Below are 23,009 nucleotides of genomic sequence, written 5' to 3' on the forward strand. Positions count from 1 at the left end.
CCATCGGAGGAGGCCGCCATGGTCCAGACCTGGTCGTACAGGAAAGCAGGCATAATTGATGAGTGGCTATTTATTACTGTATTACATCTTGGCTATTACCGTTTACCACTCCGCCACGAGCGACCGCCAGCCGCCAGCTAAGACACCCATCTTCAGTCCACACCCGGTCCCGACTTTCTCGCCCCTCCCACTTAAAGCCCATTGCGGAAGCAAACCACAAGGACAGGAGGGGCACGTCACTGCCTCCTTTCCATCTCCAAACACCCATCAATTGTCTTCCTTCTCCTGCTGCCACACTATGCCCTCCGTTCTCTCCCCTAATAATCCCGTGTCCAGGTCCTATGCCCCCCTGGCAGATGAAACCAACCCTTCTATCGCTACTTCTGCTCCCACCAAAACTGTCCCCCATAACGGGTCTGTGATATATGGACAGCCCAGCTTTCCACCTATGGTAGCTGCCTCATCATCAGTGAGATTAAATGACTTGCAGAAAGCGGGTATGAGTATGCGAAATGACTCCGAAGAGACACTATCACCTAGTGCAAGTAGAAAAGGTAAAGAGAGAGCCAAGACGCTCACGTTTGATGAAGGTGCTCTTGGTGAAGTCAAACGAGCCTCATACACCGGCAAAGAAAGAGTCCGGGATATTGAGGAGGGAAGAATCTATTCAGAAGAACAGCTGGCAAGCGAAAATAGCCGTTATCCGCCGACTAATGAGGCTGAGGAGGAGGAACGAAGGATTCAAGAGGTGAACGAATCTCATATGGAAGAGTACAAGAAGTGACACTGATATTGATGCAGAATCTCACAAAACTTGCTGCTCGAGACATGGCGCGACGGCGAGCCGCTCGGGAATCAAAACAGCTGCCCACTCCATCTACTGCCAGTACTTCTCCTCGATCGTCGTATTCCATTTCCTCTGCAGCCCGCCGTCCTTTTTCGTTCTTCAGCACATCTTCAAAAAAGGGAAGTTTATTGGGATTAGATAACAGCTGGATAGGTAAAAAGGATACTGACGTTGGCGAAGTCAGTATCATCACTTCAAAATGTACGTATCATCTTGCTAACAATGACTGTAGTTACCAATGTCTCGGCCTCGCTCTCAAGGGGAGCAATATATGAACCCATATGAGGCTCAACCTACTTTTTCTCCGGCGCCCAAAGCCTCCGACTCACCAACCACTTCTATGCGATCACCGTTTGCAGATCCAAGCCCTCCACTTCCAGCAGCTGCCGATCCCTCTGCTTATAGGCGGGCCTCCATTGTATCCGCTGTCTCATCGGGTTCTCCCCATACTGCCTACCGATCCCCTCTCATATCTCCGTCATCACCCACCGATGAGACCGGTTTTGCCTATGGGGGGCCTACATGGCGCGGTGGCCAAGCAGTACAACAACGGGAAAACGTGGAACGCAGAGGTCCGGATAGGTGGTGGCATGCCCTTTGTGCTTGGGGTGATGATTTGGATGGTGGGCACGATGTTCCCGAGGCGGGCAGAACCAATCCTTTCGAATGAGTTTCATATCACGAGGTAACAACGATTGATATCATGACCAATGAAAATAAACGAGCAATTTATACACAATTTCACATAGTAACTACCAAGTTCTGCTTACCAAGCTACATGCAGCCAAAGCCAGAAGTTTTAGAAGCGGCGATCGATAGGCCTGTTTTATATAGTATATGCATTAAAGCTGAATAGACATGTATCCTCAAACAGCATACTTATGTGTTCGGTGCTGCCATCATTATTATGGAATGAATCTGTGAAAGAAGTGGGTTTGTGATAAACAAGCACTGTATATGAACGGAAGGACTTGTTGGAGCAACGCGACAAAAACAATCCCGCGCCACATGGTCAAATTGCCGAATTTTCCGCAAGCAAGTCCGTCGTCCACCTTGGAAGTCAAGCAACCAGGCAGCCATGAGCATGCATGCATCCATCTCAAGTACTCGTCAGTTTGTCCCCAACGTCTTCGTCACTTCCGCTCAGCTCTCATTGCCCATTTTGACAATATGAGGTAAGTAACGCACCATCATCTGGTTTACAATGCTCTAATGCCTTGACTTTGAAACAGTCAATACGCCCACGTCCCTAAATCCGAGCTTGACGAAGCCCAAATACGAGAGCTTGAAGAGTATGAAATCTCTCAAGGCCCTTTATCGGTCCTTCAACAATCCGTCCGCAACTCTTCTCAGGTACTTATCTCACTGCGGAATAACAAGAAACTTCTGGCGAGAGTGAAGGCGTTCGACAGGCATTGCAACATGGTCTTGGAGAACGTAAAGGAAGTGAGTGTATGCATGGTGTGGCTAGCGAAAGGCAAGCCTAGAATTAATGATAGATGTTGACAATTTGGTACCTGTAGATGTGGACGGAGACACCAAAGGGCAAAGGGAAAAAGCCGGTGAACAAGGACCGTTTCATCTCGTGAGTGAATCTCTGCATCTTTTACGCAAATCTCATTGACACTCCTTGTGTAAGAAAAATGTTTCTTCGAGGTGACTCTGTGATTCTTGGTAGGTTTTCCTTGGTCTGCGAACGTCGCAATATTTGCTAACGGCAACCTTGTAGTTCTTCGTAATGCAGCCTAGTGTTGTGTGTTGATTGGGGTCGGCCGCCGCTTATCGAGTATGGAGACAGACGTGTAAAACGGCCACAATAGGTCGGGTCGAGGGTTAGAGTGCTCTGATTTAGTTCATCATGCATGTTCCACCTTGTATACTATCAAGTAGGACTTACATCTCATGGCAGTTAGGAGGTGGAGATGGCATGATTGATAACGAGAGTAAAATCCACGAGTAAGCACAACAGTTGCATATCACGTATGGCTAGGTCCGCGTATAATAAGGCTATCAGAGAAGGATAACAAGCGATAGAGCATAGCTTGAATCCTTGATACATGTACATCCTCGGTTCAGCAATCTAATTGAGGACACCTTGGCCGATAGGTGAATGTGAAAATTCAATGACATTGTTGACCGCTTTCAAATCTACAGTCGATTTTATAAGTCTTGCAATCACAAATGGCGAGGCTACACTGACCTAAATTATTGCCTAAACCGATATGCGTATGGGCCCTGATTGTCAGATCTTCTTTGACTGTCCCGATGATCTCAACGTATTGATCGGCAATGTGCATGTCCTGTTCAGACAGAATGAGTGACACTGAAAGTGTGGATTTGCCTTGCAAGCTCACTCGAGGTAGATGAATCCCTATCTGTAGCGATACAGTCTTGTCAATAATCTTCCACGACGTGCACTCAGGCCACACTCACAGTACCACCATCGCTTGTCTCAAGGGTTGCTGTATCCCCGGACAACGTCGCCACCTTGGCGATCAGTCTGACGATCTCTCCACGGTGTTGCGAAAGATGCTTGCTATTTATTCTCGCTACAACGTCAATCCAAATAACCGCGCAAAAACCAAAGAGTCAGAGGTGAATTATCTTGGTGGTCCTATGTTTACTCACGCTCAGGACCAAGACGCGACATGGCAGTGAAGTGGATTGTAGTTTGCAGTGAAAGACAAGTAAGGTAGTAGCTAAAGAGAGATTGTTAAAAACACTCTATCTGTGCCATGCAAGTGCTGATGGTTGTGGGCGGTTTGAGTTATACGTTATAGTTGGATCAGATGAAGCTCAAATCAGTGCCAGGGGAAATTGCGATTCTACGATGACCACACTGAGGATGACCTAAACTGACAATGCGGTATCTTTGATAGCTTATAATGAATCTACTAAGCGGGGCAAACAATCCAAGAGCGATCGGATAGTGGTTATTCCGCCACATTGCTATTGTTCTTGCTCTTTTACGTAAGCGATTTATGTGGTGCCTTCGGGCTCGGGAGTTCGAATCTCCCTCGTTCTGTTTTCTTTTTTTTCTCCTTTGGTTTTCGTAAAACGTTTCTCATCAATTTTTTTCCCCAAGTCACAAAAGATTAGTCATTCAGCAGAAGAGTTATGATAAACGACGATGGATCTGAGTGGAATAAGAGGAATATGGCGTATTTGCGTATTTATGTTTCCTGCGCATACATACTGTACTCGCCTCTGTACAACAACAACAGTAAGTACGAGGAAGATGGGATCTATCGATATAATGTTCTCTCTTCTAAGTATAGAACACTCGTTCTTTCAGCTGCCCACGTATCCACAATCAGGGACTGAACATTTGCCATTTTGGAAACTTCCTGTAAATGCATGGCAACCACGGTCCTTACACGAAGATAATAAATAGTCTATAATTATAACGAAAAATAATAGAGAAGAACCACCCACGCGTCGCGTCCAACATAAATAAATAAGCTCGTCGGCGTTCGACTCGGAAAGCTTCTTGGCGGAGATGTCCACCCAGGCCAGAGTCCTTACGCTCGATGATTTATCAGTTTCATCAAGTTGCTCACGGGGGAATCAGATACTTTTCCGTCGACTCGAGTTAATTCTATCGCGATCTGAGATTCAAACCGGGATTCACTTTTTCCGGCATATCTTATTCCTATTCCCATTTGCCCCACCTACTATCTCAATTGCACTCGTCACAATGCCCATCCTTGGTCTCAAAGCCACAGGCCCATCTGCTCCCCCCCACTTTGATTTGGAGCCCCTCATTCGACCTAATATTCTTGCTTTACAGCCTTATCGTTGTGCTCGAGACGACTACTCTGCCGGTATCCTTTTAGACGCCAATGAAAATGCCATTGGACCGAGCCTTCCATCTATCACTCACGACCAAGGCGATAAGGCAACCGTCATTGCCTCGCAAACTCTCTCCTTGCTGTCAGACGAAGAAATTGCCAATCTCAATCGGTATCCATCTCCCACTCACGACGAACTCAAGCGCGAGATTGCTAAGCTCAGAGGGGTCCCGGATGAAAATTGGGTGTTTCTTGGTGTGGGAAGCGACGAAGTGATTGATATGCTCTACAGGGTCCTTTGCGTCCCTGGTAAAGATAGGGTCATTACATGCCCTCCTACCTACGGCATGTACAAAGTCACAGCCAATGTGAACGATATTGGGGTATTGGAAGTGCCTCTAATTACCGAAAATGGATCTTTTCAGCTTGACGAGTCTGCAGTGAGTCAGGAGACTTTTGGACTGAGAGATGGTCTGACGAATTTTGCGGTCTGCAGTTGGATGTAGCTTTCAAAGCGAACCCAGACGTAAAACTCCTCTTTATTTGCTCTCCGGGCAACCCCACTGGCACTCTTATCCCTCTTGATGTAATCAAGCGTATCCTGAATAATTCCTTATTCAAAGGTGTTGTTGTGGTTGACGAGGCTTACGTGGATTTCTCGCCTGAAGGATCCAGTGCTGCCAGCCTAGTCAATGAGTACGCCAACATTTGTGTGTCACAGACCTTGAGCAAAAGCTTCGGTCTTGCTGCCATCCGGTAAGTCTCCCACTGACATCATTGCCTGTATTGAATGCGGTTAATGATGTATACTAACGCTCGTACGAATTGATGCAGTCTGGGCTATCTCCTTGCTCCACCTCCTCTAGTCCAAATTCTCAGCAACACCAAAGCCCCATACAATGTTTCCCTTCCTACGGCATCCATTGCCCTCAAAGCCGTGTCCACTGAAGGCGTTGCAGCTATGAGCCGCTCAGTAGCTACACTCAACAAGAACCGCCAAACCCTTATGGATGATCTTTCCACAATCAAAGGTGTTGGCGGACTTTTGGGCGGTAACCACGCCAACTTTGTGCTTTGCCAAATTGTGGACGAAGAGGGCAGGCCTTGCAACAAAAGAGCGATGATGATTTACAAAACTATGGCCGAAAATAAGGGTGTAGTGGTCAGGTTCCGGGGTACTGAAAGAGGATGTGAAGGTTGCTTGAGAATAACGGTCGGCACGAAAGAAGAGTGCAAGCAAGCGACTGAACACATTGCCGCTCTATTGCAATAGATTTGTTATAGGAAGGCGTAGATAAATGTTATGAAGTCTGATTAATAATGCAGCAGAGCTATGATGCTTCTCGCGTTGAGCTTTTTTATCCAGCTAGGTTCGGTCCTAATGCCATTCACGATCGTTCTGACCGGGGTCCGAAGTAACATACTACTGTAGTACAAGTGATGTAAGATGGATCACGTATACAGCATGAAACTATCACTTGTCTCGCAAGTAACAGAAGTACTCCATTTCAAAATGTCCTCAAAGCTGATGGCGGCAACATGGCGACAACAACAACAACTAACAACTTACTAATAACAGGAAGAAGTAAAAAGCCTATTTTGTTGTTGTACAACCAGGCAGCAGCAGCCACGCACCACTGTGTGTCTGTAGAAGATATTTCCGCTTTTGTCCTTATCCATGATGGACCCTCTTGGCTGCCTTGTAGAAATCAGAGTTGGACATGATTCCTTCGATTATTTCATGTACAGTGCGTGTCTTCTGTGACCAAAAAGAACAATAAACAGAAACCGCGGCTCAGCAGTTCCAAGTTTCGTCTTTGGCGTTTGACCCTGAAGCAACGCGTGAAACATAGAGTAATAATAATACCGCTACAGGCGTTTGACCCCTTGCGTGCATTTCTATCCTCTCGTCTCGCAGAATACATAGTGCAACGTCAAGTATAATCATACCCAATACTATAATGGCGACAGCAGCGCGACGATAACAAAAGTAACGTCACATATGCTTGTGTCCATCCGTAAATAATAGAATCTGTAATTATTCGTGACCACTGCGTTTTTATAGGCGATTGCGAGCGGCTGGCGATAGACGACCAAGCTAGGCAGTAAACGGAATCTTGTGTTCCAAGGTAAGTGCATGGATGGCAAGGTTAGACATTTACAACAGTCAATCTTTGCCCCGCTTGGACTTGTGTTGTGGATTTGTGTGGGAGAGTCTGTGCGTTTCGGAGAGGGATATCCTCGTCACTCTGGGTTGTTTCCTTGCCTGTCACATTTCCCAGCATCGCCATGTGCTCGAATCAAGGCTCATTTCCCCCCTCCTCGTAGCTACCCACCCATATTACCACAGCACGAAACACTGCACACTATCCTCAACCAGTTGTCTTCTATTTGACCCCATTCCTTATCTGCCGACCACGCGTCACAAGCACCGATCGTCCTCGTGCACCTGGGTAGTCAAAGTGAATTTACTCAGCCACTGCAAACGGGAAAACGCCGAGAGTGATGGGTGCCGGATGTTGTAAACCAGAGGTATGAATTCCGTATCGAGATTCTCGTGCTGTTTATTGACTTGCGTATTGCCCAGGCCATCGACTTTGAAGGTGAAGTCAACCTCTTCCACTTTTATTTGCTACGGAGCGTTGGAAAGGGGGCTTTTGGAAAGGTATAGAGTACAACAAGTATCCAATGTTCATTGCTGACCGTGGGGCATATAGGTTCGTGTTGTTCAACATAAGCATACAAAGACTTTGTTTGCCCTCAAGTATATCAATAAACAAAAATGTGTCAAGATGAGGGCAGTAGCCAACATCGTCCAAGAGCGGCGGCTTCTTGAAGAGGTGGGGGTTTGTTGACAGGGAGCTTCACATCGTGGACTGACTGTAGTGACATTCAGATTGACCATCCGTTCGTCGTAAATCTGCGGTATGCGTTTCAAGATGATGAGAACTGTTTCTTTGTCCTTGATCTTATGTTGGGAGGAGATTTACGCTGTAAGCTGGTTGTGAAATTTGGTCAGCTTCTTGAAGGCTAAAATCGATGCCTAGTCCATCTTGATCGTGCTGGTGCGATGAGTGAAGAGATTGTGCGATTCTATGTGGCCGAGATCGCTTTGGCCATTGACTATCTACATTCAAAGCGGATTGTGCATAGGTGAGATCCTTGTACTCCAACGGGCTATACATACTAAGAAAAGGTCAATTAGGGACTTAAAACCAGATAACATTCTATTAGATGAGAAGGGCCATGCTCATATAACTGACTTCAATATCGCTGTCCATTTTTCAGATCGAAGGCTTTTAACGGGAGTGGCAGGAAGCATGGCATATATGGGTACGGGTATAAGCGGCCAGTTAGGATCCGCTAACTATGACTGACTATAGCTCCGGAGGTCTTGACAAAACGTGGGTATTCTGCCCCAGTAGATTTTTGGTCATTAGGGATACTTGCGTACATCTGTCCCCTGCCACGATGTTAAACCCTAACTTACAAGGCTGCAGGTATGAGCTCCTATTCGGTAAACGTCCTTTCCGGGGCCGAACAAATAGTGGTTTGACCAATTCGATCCTCAACGAACCTCTCAGTTGGCCCGAAGACGCCCCCGGCAGATGTTCTTCTGATGGAATGCACGCTATTCGTGGCGTAAGTATCGAACTTTATCTTTGCGGTATTCTTTATTCTTTCGTTGCTGATCTGCGAAATAGTTTTTAGAGCGAGATCCCAATAAACGATTAGGATATAGGCCAGGGGGAGGTGGTATGGACGATATTAAAAATCATCCGTGGTTTCGGAATATTAATTGGGAACAGCTATACGATAAAGATGTTGTGCCACCATTTGAACCAGACGTGGGTTGATCTCTGCGTGATGTCGTCAGACCCGGTTTCGTTTACTTATGACAATTTCAGTCGAAGCGTGCCAATTTTGATGCCACACATGAGCTGGAGGAGCTGTTGTTGGAGGAGAATCCGCTCAAGGCGAGGAAACGAAAGGAAGGTCAAGACATTGCGTTGTTATCGCCAGAGATGCGCATGATGGAGCAGCAGTGAGTACAAGGACTTTTGTTGACTCCTTCACTAATCCTTGGTAGTTTCAAAGTGTTTGATTACACGAAAGCGCAGCGACGCTCATATTATATCCCGAACCCCTCACAAGACAGTACCCTTTCTGCTGCAGCTGCCATATCCTCGTCAAATGCCATTCGTCAATCACCACAAATCGACATAACGCGTCCAGAGACCCCCAGTGACCAAACTGGCGTGATCAGCAAAACCGGAATGGATGTTGAAGCTCAGATACTGGATGGGGGAGGAATGGCGAACATGGGAGGCAGAGGCGGTTGGAGATCATCAGATTTGCTGGAACGGGGACATACTGTGTCGGATATTCGACCCACATCAACAAAGCTATTGACGACTTCACAGCACTCTTCATCGTGAGTAAATCAAGTCATCATATATGGACGAAGACAATCATGAGCTGATGGAAGATGTTGAAGCGAACCATCTCCGACTCTAGAAGAACATGTGGTTGACAGGTACGGAGAGAACGCCTTTTGAGACATGTCTTTTGGGGCCCCTCTGTGTTTACAGCAATGATCTATGTCTAAGGGCATATTTCCTCGTCGTCAGCTATCGTTGAGGCCCTCACATCCCATTGCACCCCTTCTCGTCCACGGTGCCGGGTTTCGTTTTTAGATTTCAATAATTTTGTAGATACTTGATATTATAGTTGTTGCGATGATGGGTTAATGGGTTGCGTTTGGCAGCATTTTGGAGGTCACCAATCCATCAGCCGCTGGAAATTGATGATATCGTTTCGATATACCTGATAACAAGTGTATTTACTCAGTAAAAAGATACATAAGTCCTGATCAGGCCTCCGTTTGGGGGACTGACGAAACACTTGGGGATCGCTCTATCTTGGCACTATTCTCTCGCCAAGTAGTTAATACATTGCCCTTGTACGTCTCCGGGGCGGCACCAGGGAATATCTTTAATCGTTCGAGTCTTCTATCACGGAAAGTGTTCTTTGGAAGCATACCGGAGACCGCCTTGCGAATGATCTGCACCGAGCAGTCAGTCATGTCCGTGGTCAAAAAACATTAACGGTGCACACCTCTTCTGGTCGACGTTCTCTTAGTCTTGTAATAGGAACCTTCTTCAGACCTCCCATGAATCCTGTGTGGTGATGGTAGACCTTGTCCGTGGCCTTTTTCCCTGTCAATCGCACTTGTAAAGCATCCGAGACAATAACATAATCTCCTGCGTCCACTATGCGAAAAATGTCAGCCAAACAGCAAGCAAGAAGATGCCGTGCCATACCTGCCGGGTCATATGTGGGTTTGTGCTTGCCCATGAGCACCCATGCTATCCGGCTTGCAAGGGTTCCGAGTACTCTGTTTTGGGCGGAAGTGTGGTGCCAGACACGAGTGAGGGCGAGAGCGGTCTGGAGAAGATAGGGTCAGAGAGTGCACTGCGGCGTTGGGGCTGCCGTCCGGGACGTACGTTTCCTTTTGTCGCGGACATTTGGGCAGTATACACGGGAGACTGAAAATATGGATGGAGTAAATTGGAGGTGATGTGCGATCTGGTTCTGGGCGGAGGGCTGCGCGCCACGCCGGAGATTGCCGCGAAACGCCGCCTGGCAGTTGTTGTTATGGCAAGGGTAAATAAGCGGAAGGTAAGACGGTAGTTAAGGCCCAGCGTGCAGAGTGCTTGCATACGGCATCCGACATGCCCACCCGAGCGACAAGGTCCACGCAGGAAGCCCCGCCGCCGAGCCCGCTGGCCGCCGCCGCCGAGGCCCCCATGAACAAACGCAAGCGCCCGTCCCACGACCCGCCCCGGCGGCCCTCGCCCGACCAGAAACGCCCGCGCGTGGTCTCCCAGCCAGAGCCAGCCGGCGCAGACGAGGAGCACGGCGAAGCTGGCCACTCGTCCCCCGCCCGGTCTCCCCCGCCTGCGGCTTCCGCGCCGAATGTACTGAGCACCGAGGTCCGCGAGGCGTTGATGGACATCATATCACAGTGAGTTCCCCGCCTGTCCTCAAAAGCTGACGAGTCAGAATGGCCTTGGACTTGCCAGAACCCCTGGAAAAGGCCCTCACGCTGTGGCTGCCCCCCGACTTTGTCGAGGACGAGAAAAACACGCTGCAGTATATCCTGCGCCAGCCATCGCTGACATGGGAGGAGCTGGTGGTAAGTCTGCACCGCAGCAATCATGGCTGATGGGCCAGGATGTTATTCATGTGTTTTCCGAAAATCTCTTGTTCCCTGTCCGCTACCCCAATCCAATACCCCCCAGGGCCTCTTTCAATATTCCTCCGCCTCCCCTGCCCTCACACTATCCCCCTCATAAGATTTACAATTTCTGCGCTGCTCTTTACGGTCTATTGTTGGACGTCCAACCTGCCAGAGACCAGAGTAGCCATTTCCGGGCAGAGCGATGGGCGCTAGTACAAAAGACATCGCAGGGGGGCGGCGAATGGTTCACAGGGTCGGTTGATCACAACGAAACTGCCAAAACGGGCGTGTCTGGGGAAAATGCCAACACATTAGAAACGATGACCACCCAGTCCAGATTAGGTGAGTCTACGTTTTGTATGATTTTCACTTATCAATGACAGGCAATGCGACCCCAATAACCTTGAACTCTATTCTGTGTGAGAAGAATCGTGATGTTCCCCTTTTAGGGGAATCTGTCATACGGCGCGCAAGCTTGAAAATGAACAGATGGAAGGAACTAAGAAGACGAAAAACTGGAGGAGGTTTTGGCAGTATAGCTCGTGGAGGTGAGTCATCGACGGCCAGAGTTTTCGCTCACCCATAGTCACTATACCGAGTGTTGGTTTTTCGATATTTACTCCGACATTCGGTCCTGCATATGATTCATCAGGGACAACTGCTGGCCAGGGTTACTACTTCACCGTCGAGGCGATGCATGAACGTGCCAGGCATCGGGAATGGACGCAGAGGGCTCTTGCAATGGATCAGACGTTGGAAGAAGAAGTCTCAGGGGAGCGTATAGAGGAGAACATTCAACAGAGAGCGCCCACAGTGGATGGGGCCCTGGTCGAGAATGGTCGGTTGATCGAAGAGTTACAAACATGGCAACAGATAAGATTAAGGAAAGGGATAAAAAATGCGACTCAAAGAGAGCAGGTTTTGGGTGAGTGGGCTACCGTTTTCTTGTCAAATTGCGTCCTGCACCTCCTGTACCTCCTTGCTAACGCGAATTCAGCACAAGAGCTTTTATCCTCTCTTTCTCAGCTTACTCAAGTCGTGTCCCCAGCCCAGTTATTACCAGCCTTGCTTACGAGGCCCGGATGGTCTCATATACTTGGCAGGCGTATCTTGTCTACCCCTTCGCCTTCTATCCGGGGCACTCTTGATCCTCGACGTCCACATGCGTTACACGATAACACAACAATTCAGCTTCGATCGAGCCTTGCAAAGAATGGTGCCAGTACCATTTCCAACGGCTCGCTTCCTCATAACACACCGTCATTGGTGAAGACGAGTTCCATGCCGCCTCCTCCATCACCGCAATTCAACGCTCCACCCCCCCATATTCTTCCCATATCGTCACCGCACAGTCTAAGTCCAGTAGTAACTTATAATGTTCCTGGTCGCACACACTCGCCCTACTTAAGTCCTGCGACCCCTCAACCTCAACATCATACCTATTCTTCATTTTCCCCAATGCCTCCAGCTATGCCGGCGGCTCCCCTCGTGCACAATCGAGCAGTGCAGGCTATACCTCCTACGGGAACTTATCTGAGATCCGGGCCCGGGCCGTCAAGTTTACGCCAGAGTCTTCACCAAATGCCCATGGGGCCACAAGGCTCGGGTGTTTATGGCAGCCCAGCGGGGCCCGCCAATAACGAGTACATGTGGAGACTTTAATGCTCGGAACAAATCTAGAGACGATCCGCTTGGCCGTCGGGCGACGGAAGAAATATGCAACAGCTCATCGGTGGAATGACGAGATGTCGACTGTGAATCTTCGGGGCGATCCTTGTCTTTTGTTCAGCTTCAAACCAGGGAGATGTGCGGGTACGGTGCAAACTATGGCCATGTAAGCTAGCGCTTATAGATCGACAAAGCAACATGGAAGAAGGTTCCTTTGCTATTTTGAATAGACTTTTTATGTAAGAGCTTCCTTATAGTACCTTGTTATAATATGAATGGCCAAAATATGTTGGCAATTTTGGTTATCAATCCAAGTATTATTTTGTAAATGTATCGAAAAATGGTTAATTATGTTGTCTAATTGTTAACAGCCAATTAGCAAATTCCTCATAAAAACCATAAAAGTTAAAAAAAATAAGGCCCATCTTAGCTAACTAAATCGGGTCTTAACTTTTATAATTTTAAAAGAGCTATCTATCAGCAAAAGTGCGGATGACAGGCGGATGCTCTATGTAGCAAAAAATATTGATGAAGGACAAATAAAACAGAGCAGCCACGATGGGCCAAGTACGACGTAGGAACTATGAGCACTTTATAGATATTGCTGCAATAGGGATCCGGAGTGTCCCTCTTTTTTACTACGATGTATCTGTTGTGGCTAGCACGTCACGGACACCGACATATCAGAGCTTCGTTCATCTCAAGAGTGCTTGTCATCATCATGTTCGTTGTTTCCGTGTCGGTCAAGTCCGACGATGAAGGAAGGTTATTGATAAGCAGCTTGTTATTACGGTATGGTTCGTCGCCACAATGCGTCTACGTTGGCGCCATGTGGTGCACTTTTATTAATATGTAATCCTTATTGTGCAAGTGTGTTACCCATACCATTTCAGTTTCCCCTTCCCACACATATTTATCCCTTCTCATCTTTTTTGGTACAGCTCCGTACCCCTATCTCCCTCGAATACCCCACGACATCAAACCAACATTCAACATGGATGCGGCCTTTGCCATCCCTTCGTCGACACAGTCGCCGGTCGTCGGTGGTCTGCCTAAAGCCCAAGACATGACCCGACATCTTAATCGCTTGACAAAACATCGGGAGCCTAGCTCTTTGAAGGAGCTTTACAAATATATGACAGTCCCGGGAATGGTGAGTGAACGGGAATGGTTTGATCTCTTTAGTCACTCAATCTGACCTGCTTAATGCGCATTAGATAACGATGGCCGGAGGTGAGTCGCATCTTATCGAGGCTGCTACGCACGCCTCTCAGCATACTGACACGACTGTATAGGTGTTCCGCACCCTGAGGTCTTCCCATTCGAAACAGTATCGGCCTCCATCCTATCTTATGATGCCTTTCCGCTCGATCCTCCTCGTGTGCCTGAGAAACCGAAGAAGTCGTTGATTTCCTGGTTGTTTTCCTCTTCACAGAGCCAGTCAAACACCATCTCCTTCACGATTCCAAAGTACGGATCGAATTCTAGTGATCCTGCAACTATCCAGCTGTCCACATCTTTGCAGTATCAGTCCGCAACTGGGCCTCCCGCACTTCCTCTTTTCTTGCGCCAATATGTGGCCAAAGTCTACAAGCCAGCGTACGCGGATTGGGACGTCCTGATCAACATTGGCGCCACCGACGGTTGGTCCAAAATTTGTGGGATGCTGTTAGAAGTTGGAGATGCCGTCTTAGTTGAGGAGTGGACTTATCCTGGCGCCGAGAATACGTTTATGCCGTATGAGTGTGTAAGAGTCCCTATTAAAATGGATGGACAAGGGCTCCTACCCGAGCATCTTGAAAGCGTGTTGGGGGGATGGAATGAAAGCGAACGGGGCAAAAAAAGACCACGAGTTCTCTATACCATTCCGACCGGGCAAAACCCGACAGGTGCAACTATGATGGCTGAGCGTAAGAAGGCGATATACGATGTGTGTCAGAAATATGGTATGTCTTCACTAAGGACTCTCGCATTTGAATTAATCAAATTCCAGATGTCATCATATGTGAGGATGAGCCTTATTACTGCTTGGTGAGTGGTGTATTTACTCAAGAAAACTCTACTAATCCATGATGGCAATCACAGTATACGGGGGAATGGACTCCTAAAGGTGCCGAGTCTGAAATGTCAATCCTTGCTCAACGAAGACTCAAGGCTGAGAAGGAAAATGGACCTGATGGTAATCAAGCTTTCCTGGATGCCTTACCCCCAAGTTTCCTTGCTTTCGATACTGATGGCCGGGTTATTCGCATGGATGTGAGTACCAATCGTTTAGATCCTCGCTTACAATGATGTAGACTTTCTCCAAGACATCGGCACCGGGCTCCAGATTGGGCTGGATCACAACGTCGCCCATTTTCATCGAACGTCTGACTCGGGCCACGGAAGCGTCCACCCAGGCTCCGAGTGGATTTGCTACAGCATTGACAACGAAGATGATCCAACAATGGGGGTTTGACGGCTACATTCGCTGGCTGCGAGGCATTAAGGCTACTTACAACATGCGCAAAACATGGCTTTGTGACACTTTTCAAGATGTCTTTCATCTCGAGTTTGACAGTGGCAATGACCTGTTCCCCGAGCGTTCGAGGACCATCACTTGCTATTCAAAGCAATGCAGATCACTGTGGGACGAGAAACGTGGTCTACGCGGCCCTGCGCTAATAACATTCATTCCCCCTACTGGTGAGACATCTCAGTTCAATCCACGCCACCAAATTGACATGCTGTTTAGCGGGCATGTTTGTGTTCCTTGGAATTCACTTTAGTGAACACCCAGACTACTATGAATTGCTTCGCAAAGGCGAGGACGCCACTCTCATCCTTACCGACAAACTATGGAAGGAGTTGGCAGATAATCTGGTATGTTGCAGTGGTTTTGGCCATGTTTTGTTGATGAACATTATAGGTGCTCTTTGCCCCTGGCTGGGGATTCGACGCCGGAGGCGAACACGCTATAGGTGGAAAGGGGTATGGCTACTATCGTTTGGCATTCTCAGTGGCCTCATATGAAGAGATTAGAGACGGCATCTATCGATTTTCTCAGGTCCTCAACAAATTCTTCCGTATCTAGAATTGCTTTACTCAAACTGGCGTATTTGGTCAGGTAACTGAAAGTGTGTAAATGCTTGTTTCGTTAGGGGGTGGTTGTGTGCCCATGGTGATTCTCCCTGAGTACTAGTTATGTATGACATGTATTATGTGGGCATATTACTAGATTATAATGATATTACAATGGCATCAGCTATTATTTGTCGTATAATTTTATTGTGTGGTATAAGGCCTGAGCAGTATTAATGCTCTGAGACCATTGAATGGCAGGCTGGCTAGCCAAAAGCCAAGTCTGTACGTTGTGCGCTGCGTGTGGTGGCTGATGATGACATAAATGATAGATTTTTCGTGATCTTCTTCTCATCTCTTCTGAACATTTCATGTTTTCATGTTTTCTATAGGCACTGGATAATGACTGCTGAGCCCTGAGTGCACGCATAGGACACAGGCATCAGCTAGATTTGGTACCGAATTTGTCGGAAGTGATCATCATCATCATCAATAATCAGTAGTTACCATTGAATCAGCACTCAATAATTGCAGTGTAAGCTGTACGCACAGTTCTGAGGCCCAACTTTGGTCCGGAAGGAAACACTATATTTGCTCTTGAGGGTGATTAACTGGAACATTGGATGTTGGAGATGATAGATGATGGCGCACGGGCCCCATCATTTTAACAGGACCCGGACGCGAAGGTCCGCTCGGTAGTAGTAATGGTTGATGGTGATTACTGGATTTGTTACTCCCGTCATCATGTTTTTCTATCTTCCTTCTATCTTCCTATCCCTAGTCCCGTATTCATCTCTTAAATTTCTCGTCATTACAGCGCCCTATCATCATGTCAACATCCAATAATGAACTTCGGTGCAACCATCTCAAGTGCAGGAGTTTTCTGTCTATGGAGGGACAAGCTGTGGTGACTACTTGTTCACGTGCGTTGCCTTATCACTTATATCTGACTGACCTTGTAAGATATCTTTTGCAGTGCGTACTGTCTCAAAAGAGACACGGTGGTGTTCTAAACTGCCAATGGATTTATTCAGTATCTTGCGCGACAACTCTCTTTGCTTCATCTCTTGCCTGTCCGGCATGCAATCAGTCTCTTCAGGGGCCGTACGTATCATTGTTCAATTACGATCTGCTGCATATCACTTTCGTCTGACAGACCTTCTACCTGTCATTTTACAGTGATGATATCGTAGTGCGTTGCTAATGCGTAATACTTTGTGCTCATCTCAAGATGACGACATTAAATCCAACCAACGAATATAAAGCCGTAAGTCTGTTCTCTGCAACCTCGGGCGCCGGACAGATTTTGTTTCGGGGACATGTTTCCCTGCCTCCTACTACTAAATTAAATTTAAATTTGAAACTCTCTCTTGCTGTTCCCCCTTGAAAAGGTTAAAGTAACAAAGGCTGAAGTAGACTTGAGTTTACTCCAGCATTTCTATATGCACTGGTTCTCAAGTAAACTTGAGTTTACTTAGATTTCAGCTAACCAATTTTAGTCCATTTTAGCCGGTTTACCGCCTTCCACCATCCTTGAGATTACTGCTCGAGCTATTAGCTTCTGGACATATCAGCTTTCTCAAGAAAGGCAAGCAGCCACCGCAATTGAAAGAAGCTTTGTTGATGTAGACTACCAAAGCGCATACCAAGCATTGGTATTAAAAAATGCGCAAGACCGCCAAGTATGCACCGAGAAGCAGCTTAACAATGGTAAGTCTTCTTCAGGATCGATCGCGCTGATGTGCAGCATTTGAGGATCTTCAGAGTAGGTAAAAATGTCTTAAATGAGGCGCTGATGACGCATCAGTTGCGAACAAGAAAATCGTTTGTAAGTAGGCGACCTTGATGAGATAGTCATTACTATTTCTTCCATTTGCCGTTTTTAGCTCTCGAAAACGAACTAGACGTCAATCGCCGTAAGGTTCAAGGATTAATCAATGAGACACATCGCAAAGGTCGCGAACTTTCACGTCTTCGAGATAATCTTGAAAAAGTGAATCAAGAACATGAATGATTTCATTGCCAGCTAATCAGCATTACTTTGTCAGGTAAAGAGGAAGAACCCTTTTAATGGCGTTGCTCAAGCAGGCGAAAAAATAGTAGAGCAATCTCACCCTGAACAGATTTTTGTAAGTAGTGGGAACGCCGTTATTCTTCAGCTCTTACCTGTGAATGGATACTAGAGCGCATCAATAAACGGATCGACGCCAATTTATCGTTCAACAGGACGCTATACTGTAACGCCTCACTCAACACATAATCAAATACCTTTTCGCTCGCAGTCTTCAGGCCCTCACGGCGGTCCTATAGTGCCCCCACTTTTTTCCGGAACAAATGTTGGAGCTTCCAATAGTGCCATCAGTGACAACAGGAGCGCGGAACGTCGTTTCAGAGCCCCTGGCATGGCAGCTAGTGAGTTTCGGGACTATGTAGACTAGATGCTTGCATTAATCACCTCCGTCAACCAGACAGTGGACGTGGGCACTTCTGATCAAGTACGGATGCAGTTATATTTGCCATATTCAGATCAGGCAGCAGCCATAGGCTACCTTTACTTATTTATATATCATTGTAGCGTTGAAAAGGCAGAGTACGTTTTGTTCCTGGAATATTCACCTCCTGTGAACTAGGTATCTTCGTCAAACAGGGAAAAAAGTACAGTAAGGATTTTTTATTCATAACTTAATAACGTCATTTTTGGCCCCGGAAGTCCTGATATACTTTCTATAGATAGAAGATCGTCGTGCAGTCAGCAGCCAGTTAGTTATATTGGGTGTTGTGTCGATCTCTATATCAGATAGACGACCATCGTATTGTTTTCATAATGAAAAACAGCGGGGAACCTTGGCATAAGATCTGCAGTGTTCAGAACAACATGCGTGACATGATGATGGTCAAACTACACATATATAAATTCAAGGAAATGCGCCAGCAACAACAGTGATGCGTAGTACCAAAAAACTACTTGTTGTAAAGTTTTCGGCTACTACGTCGGCACTGTATGCTCTCATCATCCACGAGAGATATTACAGATCAATACCATGGCCCATCGAGTGGTGATTGGAGGCCACGTACGTATACACTCTGCTGCTGAGCCGCTGGCTTCTGGACACCGATGAAATGTGAATCAGGGCGTGAATGTGTTGCTGGGTGGACGGCGGAGGGTGAAGTGCGGAGATGCAACCGCGTTTGCATTTGTATTATGTAATAAAGGCGGCCATCGGCGAAGAGGAGACCGGCCCACGCAACAAAATAAATGCTATCAGTCACAACTATCAGTAGTACGTATCCCATCCTCTCATTCATTGATTCCAGTTGATCGTCTGTCGCCCACCTGTATGGTTTGTTTGCAGAAGGCAGCACTGAAAATCCAAAGTAACGTACAAGCTTCTGCTTATTCCTTAAACTTGCTCACCTAGGGTTCCACTGCATTTAGTATGGCACAGAAACCTCTATACACCATACCAATAAACGATAGACCTCCCCATGGTCCCTGGACATCCAAAATACTCTTTCCAGTCATTTTTACCCTCGCCCAATTAAGTATCAACTCTGCTCAATTTTTGCTCGTACCATTACTCTTAGTGCCCTTTGTGGGGAAGCGACTTTTCTCTCGCGCTATTGGATGGACTAAGGATGGATATGGACGACTTCGTGAGTGTCACTCCACTGTTTGACCTGATAGCAATGCAGTTATTGCGATCACTGTTCTCTTCGGACCGACGCAGTTTGCAATCACCACCGACACGCCGCCGCCTCACGGCCAAACCCTTGTCGAACGCGATATGAATGGACAAGTTGTAAAGATAAACCTACCTGACCGTTTGGTGATCATGGCCAACCACCAAGCGTACCTGGACTGGATATACATCTGGATCCTTGCATGTTATGCTGGACATTCGGCGGGGCTGATCATTTTGTTGAAGGCCAGTCTCAAGAATATTCCAGTGATAGGATGGGGCATGGTAAGTCTAAAATGCTTGTTAATCTTGATCTTCGCTCATTTCATCCAGCGTTTTTTCAATTTCATTTTTCTTAGGCGGTCTTGGGTCGCCGATAGAGACAACCTAACGTTGGCCTTAAGACAATTAGGCCAAGAAGCACAGTCTGGCCAAGAGAACTCCGAAACGGCGACATTACTTCCTTTGAGGAAGAGGTCGCCTCTTTGGCTTCTCATTTTTCCAGAAGGAACCATCATCAGCGATGAAGAGCGGGTCAAAAGCATCAAATATGCCAAAAAGGAAGGCGTTGTAAGTTGGAGTTCTCACTATACTGCTAGCTGCAAAGCTGACATTTTGAAGGATGATTTCGCAACCTTGTTGCATCCGCGATCGACAGGACTTTTATTTTGTTTGAGGACATTGTTACCCCAGATTCCCGATCTTAATTTGTTAGATATTACGATAGGCTACCCAGGAGTGCCGTTTGGAAACTATCCGCAGAATTGGTAAAGTCCAAGTTTTTCCAAACGGAACGATTGCATTACTCATGCAGGTGTAGGTATGGGCTATTCTCTGTATTCCTTAAATCCGTACCGCCTCCCACGGTATACTTACACCTACACGTCTATTCCCATCTTGGAGAACCCGAATGCAAAATACCGTCTCTCGTGCCCAGGCGATCATCAAATGTCTCAGGGCTGTCTACAGATTCGGGCTTAGCAAATGCGGAAGAAGCTCGCGCTTTTGAACTTTGGCTACGCAATTTATGGACAGCGAAAGAGAGGCGCATGGAACAATTTTACGAGTCTCAACGATTTGGCGGCCCTTGTGACATAGTGCCAATTCAACAAATGTATGTGGGTCGTTCTTTACATGCAGGAATCAATGTTGATCGACTTGATCTCAGCAAATGGTATCACTGGATATCTGCAATTGGAGGTGGTGGGCTTGGGACTGTAGTTCTTCTTGCGTTTTGTATTTGGTTTGCGGTGTGCAGATGATAAATCTGTTGATGGATTACGCGGAGCTACTGTTGTATGCCACTCCACACATATGATGTACCTGTTCCCGTCTTCCTGTAGCATGTCAAACGTACGCTGCAAAGTATAGCTATATAATATAAAAAAGAGAAAAAGATACTGGAACTACTGGAAAATACAGAGTTATCGACATAGTAAGGCACGCCGATTACGTCACGGACATCTGGATGTGTGGAGGGAAGGAATCGCAAGCGTCGTGCCTATAACCTATAACAGGCGCCAATTGCCAAGAAGCGGTACAGGTACAGCCTTGATAAATATTCACCATCAGATCCCGCAACGCATGCAGCCAACACGCATCTGCGCGCAAGTTCAAGTCTTTCCGCCTTCTGTTACCTTACTTGCACTCGCAGTAATATCTCAACTGGGCTGTCATACTCATCATGGCCTCACTCGAGACATCTCCACTCCTTCCTTCCCAGGCGTCTGGACACCCCTCCGTCTCGAAGCCTTTCGACTTGTTGGGTTCCACTAGATACCTATTGTTGGGATCCTGGATTAACGTTCTCCTGATTTGTGTCCCTCTTAGCTTCACAGGTCAGTGAATAGCCCACGATCGCTTGCAATCACAAGTTTTATTGATTTCCTGATTTGTGAGTAGCCGAGGCGCTTGGTTGGAGTGCGGCCGCCCGCTTCACGACATCCTTTCTGGCGATTGTTCCGTTGGCCAAGGTGCGTCGAGCAAATGTCTACTCTCCAGCCCCTGTCTGAGAACTAACCACTCGCTTGTATTAGCTTCTAGGGGAGTGTACAGAGCAGCTGTCCATGAAACTCGGGCAAACATTGGGGGGTCTTCTGAACGCGACGTAAGTCAATCTCCAAATCCAACATCTCTCAAAACTAATATAATGTGTTCTTTGAAGCTTCGGTAATGCAGTCGAATTAATTGTTGCCATCGCCGCTTTACGACAGGGCAAGTCTAGTCAATAATGAAGTGTATATCAATGCTGATTAGTCCCACCTATATCTAGATGAGCTAGATCTTGTTCAAAGGTCCCTTTTAGGCAGTGTGCTTTCAAATTTACTTTTGGTTTTGGGCATGAGCTTCTTTGCGTAAGTTTCACAAGCTATTCATCTCCGCGGCGATGTAGCTGATAAGTTCCAGGGCTGGCTTCTTCTTCTACGAATCCACTTTTCAGGCCACAGCTGCTCAAGCAAGTTCATCATTGATGACGCTTGCTTGTATAACATTGATCCTACCAGCCGCCTGTAGGTTCATTGCAATTTACAATGTGTATATATGGATTGAACTGATCACCCAGTAGATCACGCCTCAGAGGTTGACAAAAGTAGCTCTCTTGTTGGCACCTTGTTGGGTAAAGAAGTCTCCGATTCTTCTGATAGATCCCTCAAAGGTCTCCTCGTCCTTTCGCGAGGTACTTCTGTCATTCTCCTCCTTACTTATTTTGGATATCTTTACTTTCAGCTGCGGACTCATTCAGGCCTATTCGAAGCTGAGAATGAAGAAGCAGAAGAAATGGAGGTTGCGGAAATGGATCAATGGAGTGCCGGCACTTGGCTCTTAATCATAACAGTTATCACTGCATTCTGTGCAGATATTCTTGTTGGCAGCATTGACGAGACAGCTCAGCAATGGAATATCCCCAAAAGGTAGGCGTTTGGGGTCAAAGACGCTGTTGCTGATGCTATTAGATTCATTGGGCTCATCCTTCTTCCTCTTGTGGGCAATGCTGCTGAGCATGTCACATCTGTCTGGATGGCTTGCAAAGGCAAGATGGAGCTTACCATTGGTGTAAGTGTTGGGTCTAGCATTCAAATTGCTGCTGGCATGATTCCACTGCTGGTCATCATTGCATGGCCCCTTCAAAAGGATCTAACACTTTTCTTTGTGAGTCACAGTCTGAGAAACCCATTGAACCTCAAGCTGATTTCCACCAGGCCAACTTCGAGACGATTGTCCTGTTTGTGTCAGTGATGCTGGTCAACTTACTACTGCAAGATGGTGGGTCTAATTTATTACATTAATCTGGCAAGTGAATGCTTAATGCATAATTTGTGGCTGCAGGTCGCAGCAATTACATGGAGGGTGTTATGTGTAAGTCCTGTTTTGTTCTGTTCCACTGGGAATTGCAAGGGCTTACTACTTTGTAGTGATGTCCTTGTACCTAGTGATTGCCTTGAGCTACCTTGTCTAATTGCATCATATAAAATAAGACATGATAGCATATGAAACACCAACCAGTGAAGGGAACAGTACTTGCAATAACTGCATTGCTTTTGGATAAAAACAATAGGGTGACACTTACATAATTGTCTATATCCACCCTTGGTCCATCCAATAGCATGAGAACTATTTCCCACAAAGAGCACTAAGAGTAAGGCCTAATTAAGACATATCATGTGGTAACAATATCCCTGTTGAAGTCCTAACCCAGGTCAGTCACATGGTGGACATAT

At 46.8% G+C, this 23,009-nt stretch overlaps 11 protein-coding genes and 1 non-coding gene across 12 annotated transcripts; 10 read left to right on the top strand and 2 right to left on the bottom strand.

The window, feature by feature from the left end:
- Positions 1-298: 298 nt before the first annotated feature.
- On the top strand, positions 299-1,517 carry CNBB2640 (hypothetical protein; the record flags this gene model as incomplete). The annotated part of the gene is made up of 3 exons (XM_772186.1): positions 299-748; positions 802-1,026; positions 1,080-1,517. The coding sequence occupies 3 exons, from the start codon at positions 299-301 to the stop codon at positions 1,515-1,517; spliced, it is 1,113 nt and encodes a 370-aa protein (XP_777279.1).
- Positions 1,518-1,855: 338 nt separating this feature from the next.
- On the top strand, positions 1,856-2,596 carry CNBB2650 (hypothetical protein; the record flags this gene model as incomplete). Its single annotated transcript, XM_772187.1, has 5 exons — positions 1,856-2,022; positions 2,080-2,293; positions 2,371-2,432; positions 2,487-2,521; positions 2,577-2,596. The coding sequence occupies 5 exons, from the start codon at positions 1,856-1,858 to the stop codon at positions 2,594-2,596; spliced, it is 498 nt and encodes a 165-aa protein (XP_777280.1).
- Positions 2,597-2,927: 331 nt separating this feature from the next.
- CNBB2660 (hypothetical protein) lies at positions 2,928-3,497 on the bottom strand (the record flags this gene model as incomplete). Its single annotated transcript, XM_772188.1, has 5 exons — positions 2,928-2,995; positions 3,048-3,147; positions 3,202-3,218; positions 3,277-3,396; positions 3,476-3,497. The coding sequence occupies 5 exons, from the start codon at positions 3,495-3,497 to the stop codon at positions 2,928-2,930; spliced, it is 327 nt and encodes a 108-aa protein (XP_777281.1).
- Positions 3,498-3,762: 265 nt separating this feature from the next.
- CNBBt070 lies at positions 3,763-3,872 on the top strand. Its single transcript has 2 exons — positions 3,763-3,800; positions 3,828-3,872. It is a non-coding gene; the product is annotated as a tRNA-Ser (tRNA).
- A 672-nt stretch (positions 3,873-4,544) lies between these two features.
- CNBB2670 (hypothetical protein) lies at positions 4,545-5,911 on the top strand (the record flags this gene model as incomplete). The annotated part of the gene is made up of 3 exons (XM_772189.1): positions 4,545-5,078; positions 5,135-5,394; positions 5,473-5,911. 3 exons carry the CDS (start codon positions 4,545-4,547, stop codon positions 5,909-5,911), a joined length of 1,233 nt encoding a protein of 410 aa, XP_777282.1.
- Positions 5,912-7,143: 1,232 nt separating this feature from the next.
- Positions 7,144-9,197, top strand: CNBB2680 (hypothetical protein; the record flags this gene model as incomplete). The annotated part of the gene is made up of 12 exons (XM_772190.1): positions 7,144-7,170; positions 7,226-7,303; positions 7,356-7,478; positions 7,535-7,631; positions 7,686-7,791; positions 7,844-7,971; positions 8,022-8,088; positions 8,139-8,280; positions 8,343-8,486; positions 8,547-8,683; positions 8,729-9,073; positions 9,137-9,197. The coding sequence occupies 12 exons, from the start codon at positions 7,144-7,146 to the stop codon at positions 9,195-9,197; spliced, it is 1,455 nt and encodes a 484-aa protein (XP_777283.1).
- Positions 9,198-9,511: 314 nt separating this feature from the next.
- On the bottom strand, positions 9,512-10,166 carry CNBB2690 (mitochondrial 54S ribosomal protein YmL23; the record flags this gene model as incomplete). Its single annotated transcript, XM_772191.1, has 4 exons — positions 9,512-9,703; positions 9,757-9,911; positions 9,963-10,086; positions 10,146-10,166. 4 exons carry the CDS (start codon positions 10,164-10,166, stop codon positions 9,512-9,514), a joined length of 492 nt encoding a protein of 163 aa, XP_777284.1.
- Positions 10,167-10,373: 207 nt separating this feature from the next.
- CNBB2700 (hypothetical protein) lies at positions 10,374-12,544 on the top strand (the record flags this gene model as incomplete). The annotated part of the gene is made up of 4 exons (XM_772192.1): positions 10,374-10,666; positions 10,725-11,224; positions 11,266-11,430; positions 11,535-12,544. 4 exons carry the CDS (start codon positions 10,374-10,376, stop codon positions 12,542-12,544), a joined length of 1,968 nt encoding a protein of 655 aa, XP_777285.1.
- Positions 12,545-13,544: 1,000 nt separating this feature from the next.
- On the top strand, positions 13,545-15,623 carry CNBB2710 (hypothetical protein; the record flags this gene model as incomplete). The annotated part of the gene is made up of 8 exons (XM_772193.1): positions 13,545-13,703; positions 13,768-13,783; positions 13,846-14,496; positions 14,544-14,581; positions 14,636-14,806; positions 14,848-15,235; positions 15,285-15,412; positions 15,459-15,623. 8 exons carry the CDS (start codon positions 13,545-13,547, stop codon positions 15,621-15,623), a joined length of 1,716 nt encoding a protein of 571 aa, XP_777286.1.
- An 816-nt stretch (positions 15,624-16,439) lies between these two features.
- Positions 16,440-17,793, top strand: CNBB2720 (hypothetical protein; the record flags this gene model as incomplete). The annotated part of the gene is made up of 8 exons (XM_772194.1): positions 16,440-16,533; positions 16,574-16,585; positions 16,645-16,714; positions 16,790-16,802; positions 16,842-16,877; positions 17,110-17,320; positions 17,497-17,603; positions 17,659-17,793. 8 exons carry the CDS (start codon positions 16,440-16,442, stop codon positions 17,791-17,793), a joined length of 678 nt encoding a protein of 225 aa, XP_777287.1.
- A 1,254-nt stretch (positions 17,794-19,047) lies between these two features.
- CNBB2730 (hypothetical protein) lies at positions 19,048-20,552 on the top strand (the record flags this gene model as incomplete). The annotated part of the gene is made up of 6 exons (XM_772195.1): positions 19,048-19,264; positions 19,304-19,575; positions 19,624-19,860; positions 19,912-20,057; positions 20,111-20,404; positions 20,459-20,552. 6 exons carry the CDS (start codon positions 19,048-19,050, stop codon positions 20,550-20,552), a joined length of 1,260 nt encoding a protein of 419 aa, XP_777288.1.
- Positions 20,553-20,974: 422 nt separating this feature from the next.
- Positions 20,975-22,747, top strand: CNBB2740 (hypothetical protein; the record flags this gene model as incomplete). The annotated part of the gene is made up of 11 exons (XM_772196.1): positions 20,975-21,128; positions 21,193-21,263; positions 21,327-21,397; positions 21,455-21,513; positions 21,572-21,644; positions 21,697-21,800; positions 21,857-22,202; positions 22,245-22,440; positions 22,491-22,554; positions 22,618-22,647; positions 22,704-22,747. The coding sequence occupies 11 exons, from the start codon at positions 20,975-20,977 to the stop codon at positions 22,745-22,747; spliced, it is 1,212 nt and encodes a 403-aa protein (XP_777289.1).
- Positions 22,748-23,009: the final 262 nt, after the last annotated feature.

Source organism: Cryptococcus neoformans, chromosome 2 (assembly GCF_000149385.1).
Source record: "Cryptococcus neoformans var. neoformans B-3501A chromosome 2, whole genome shotgun sequence".
In the NCBI taxonomy this organism is placed as follows: Eukaryota; Fungi; Basidiomycota; class Tremellomycetes; order Tremellales; family Cryptococcaceae; genus Cryptococcus; species Cryptococcus deneoformans.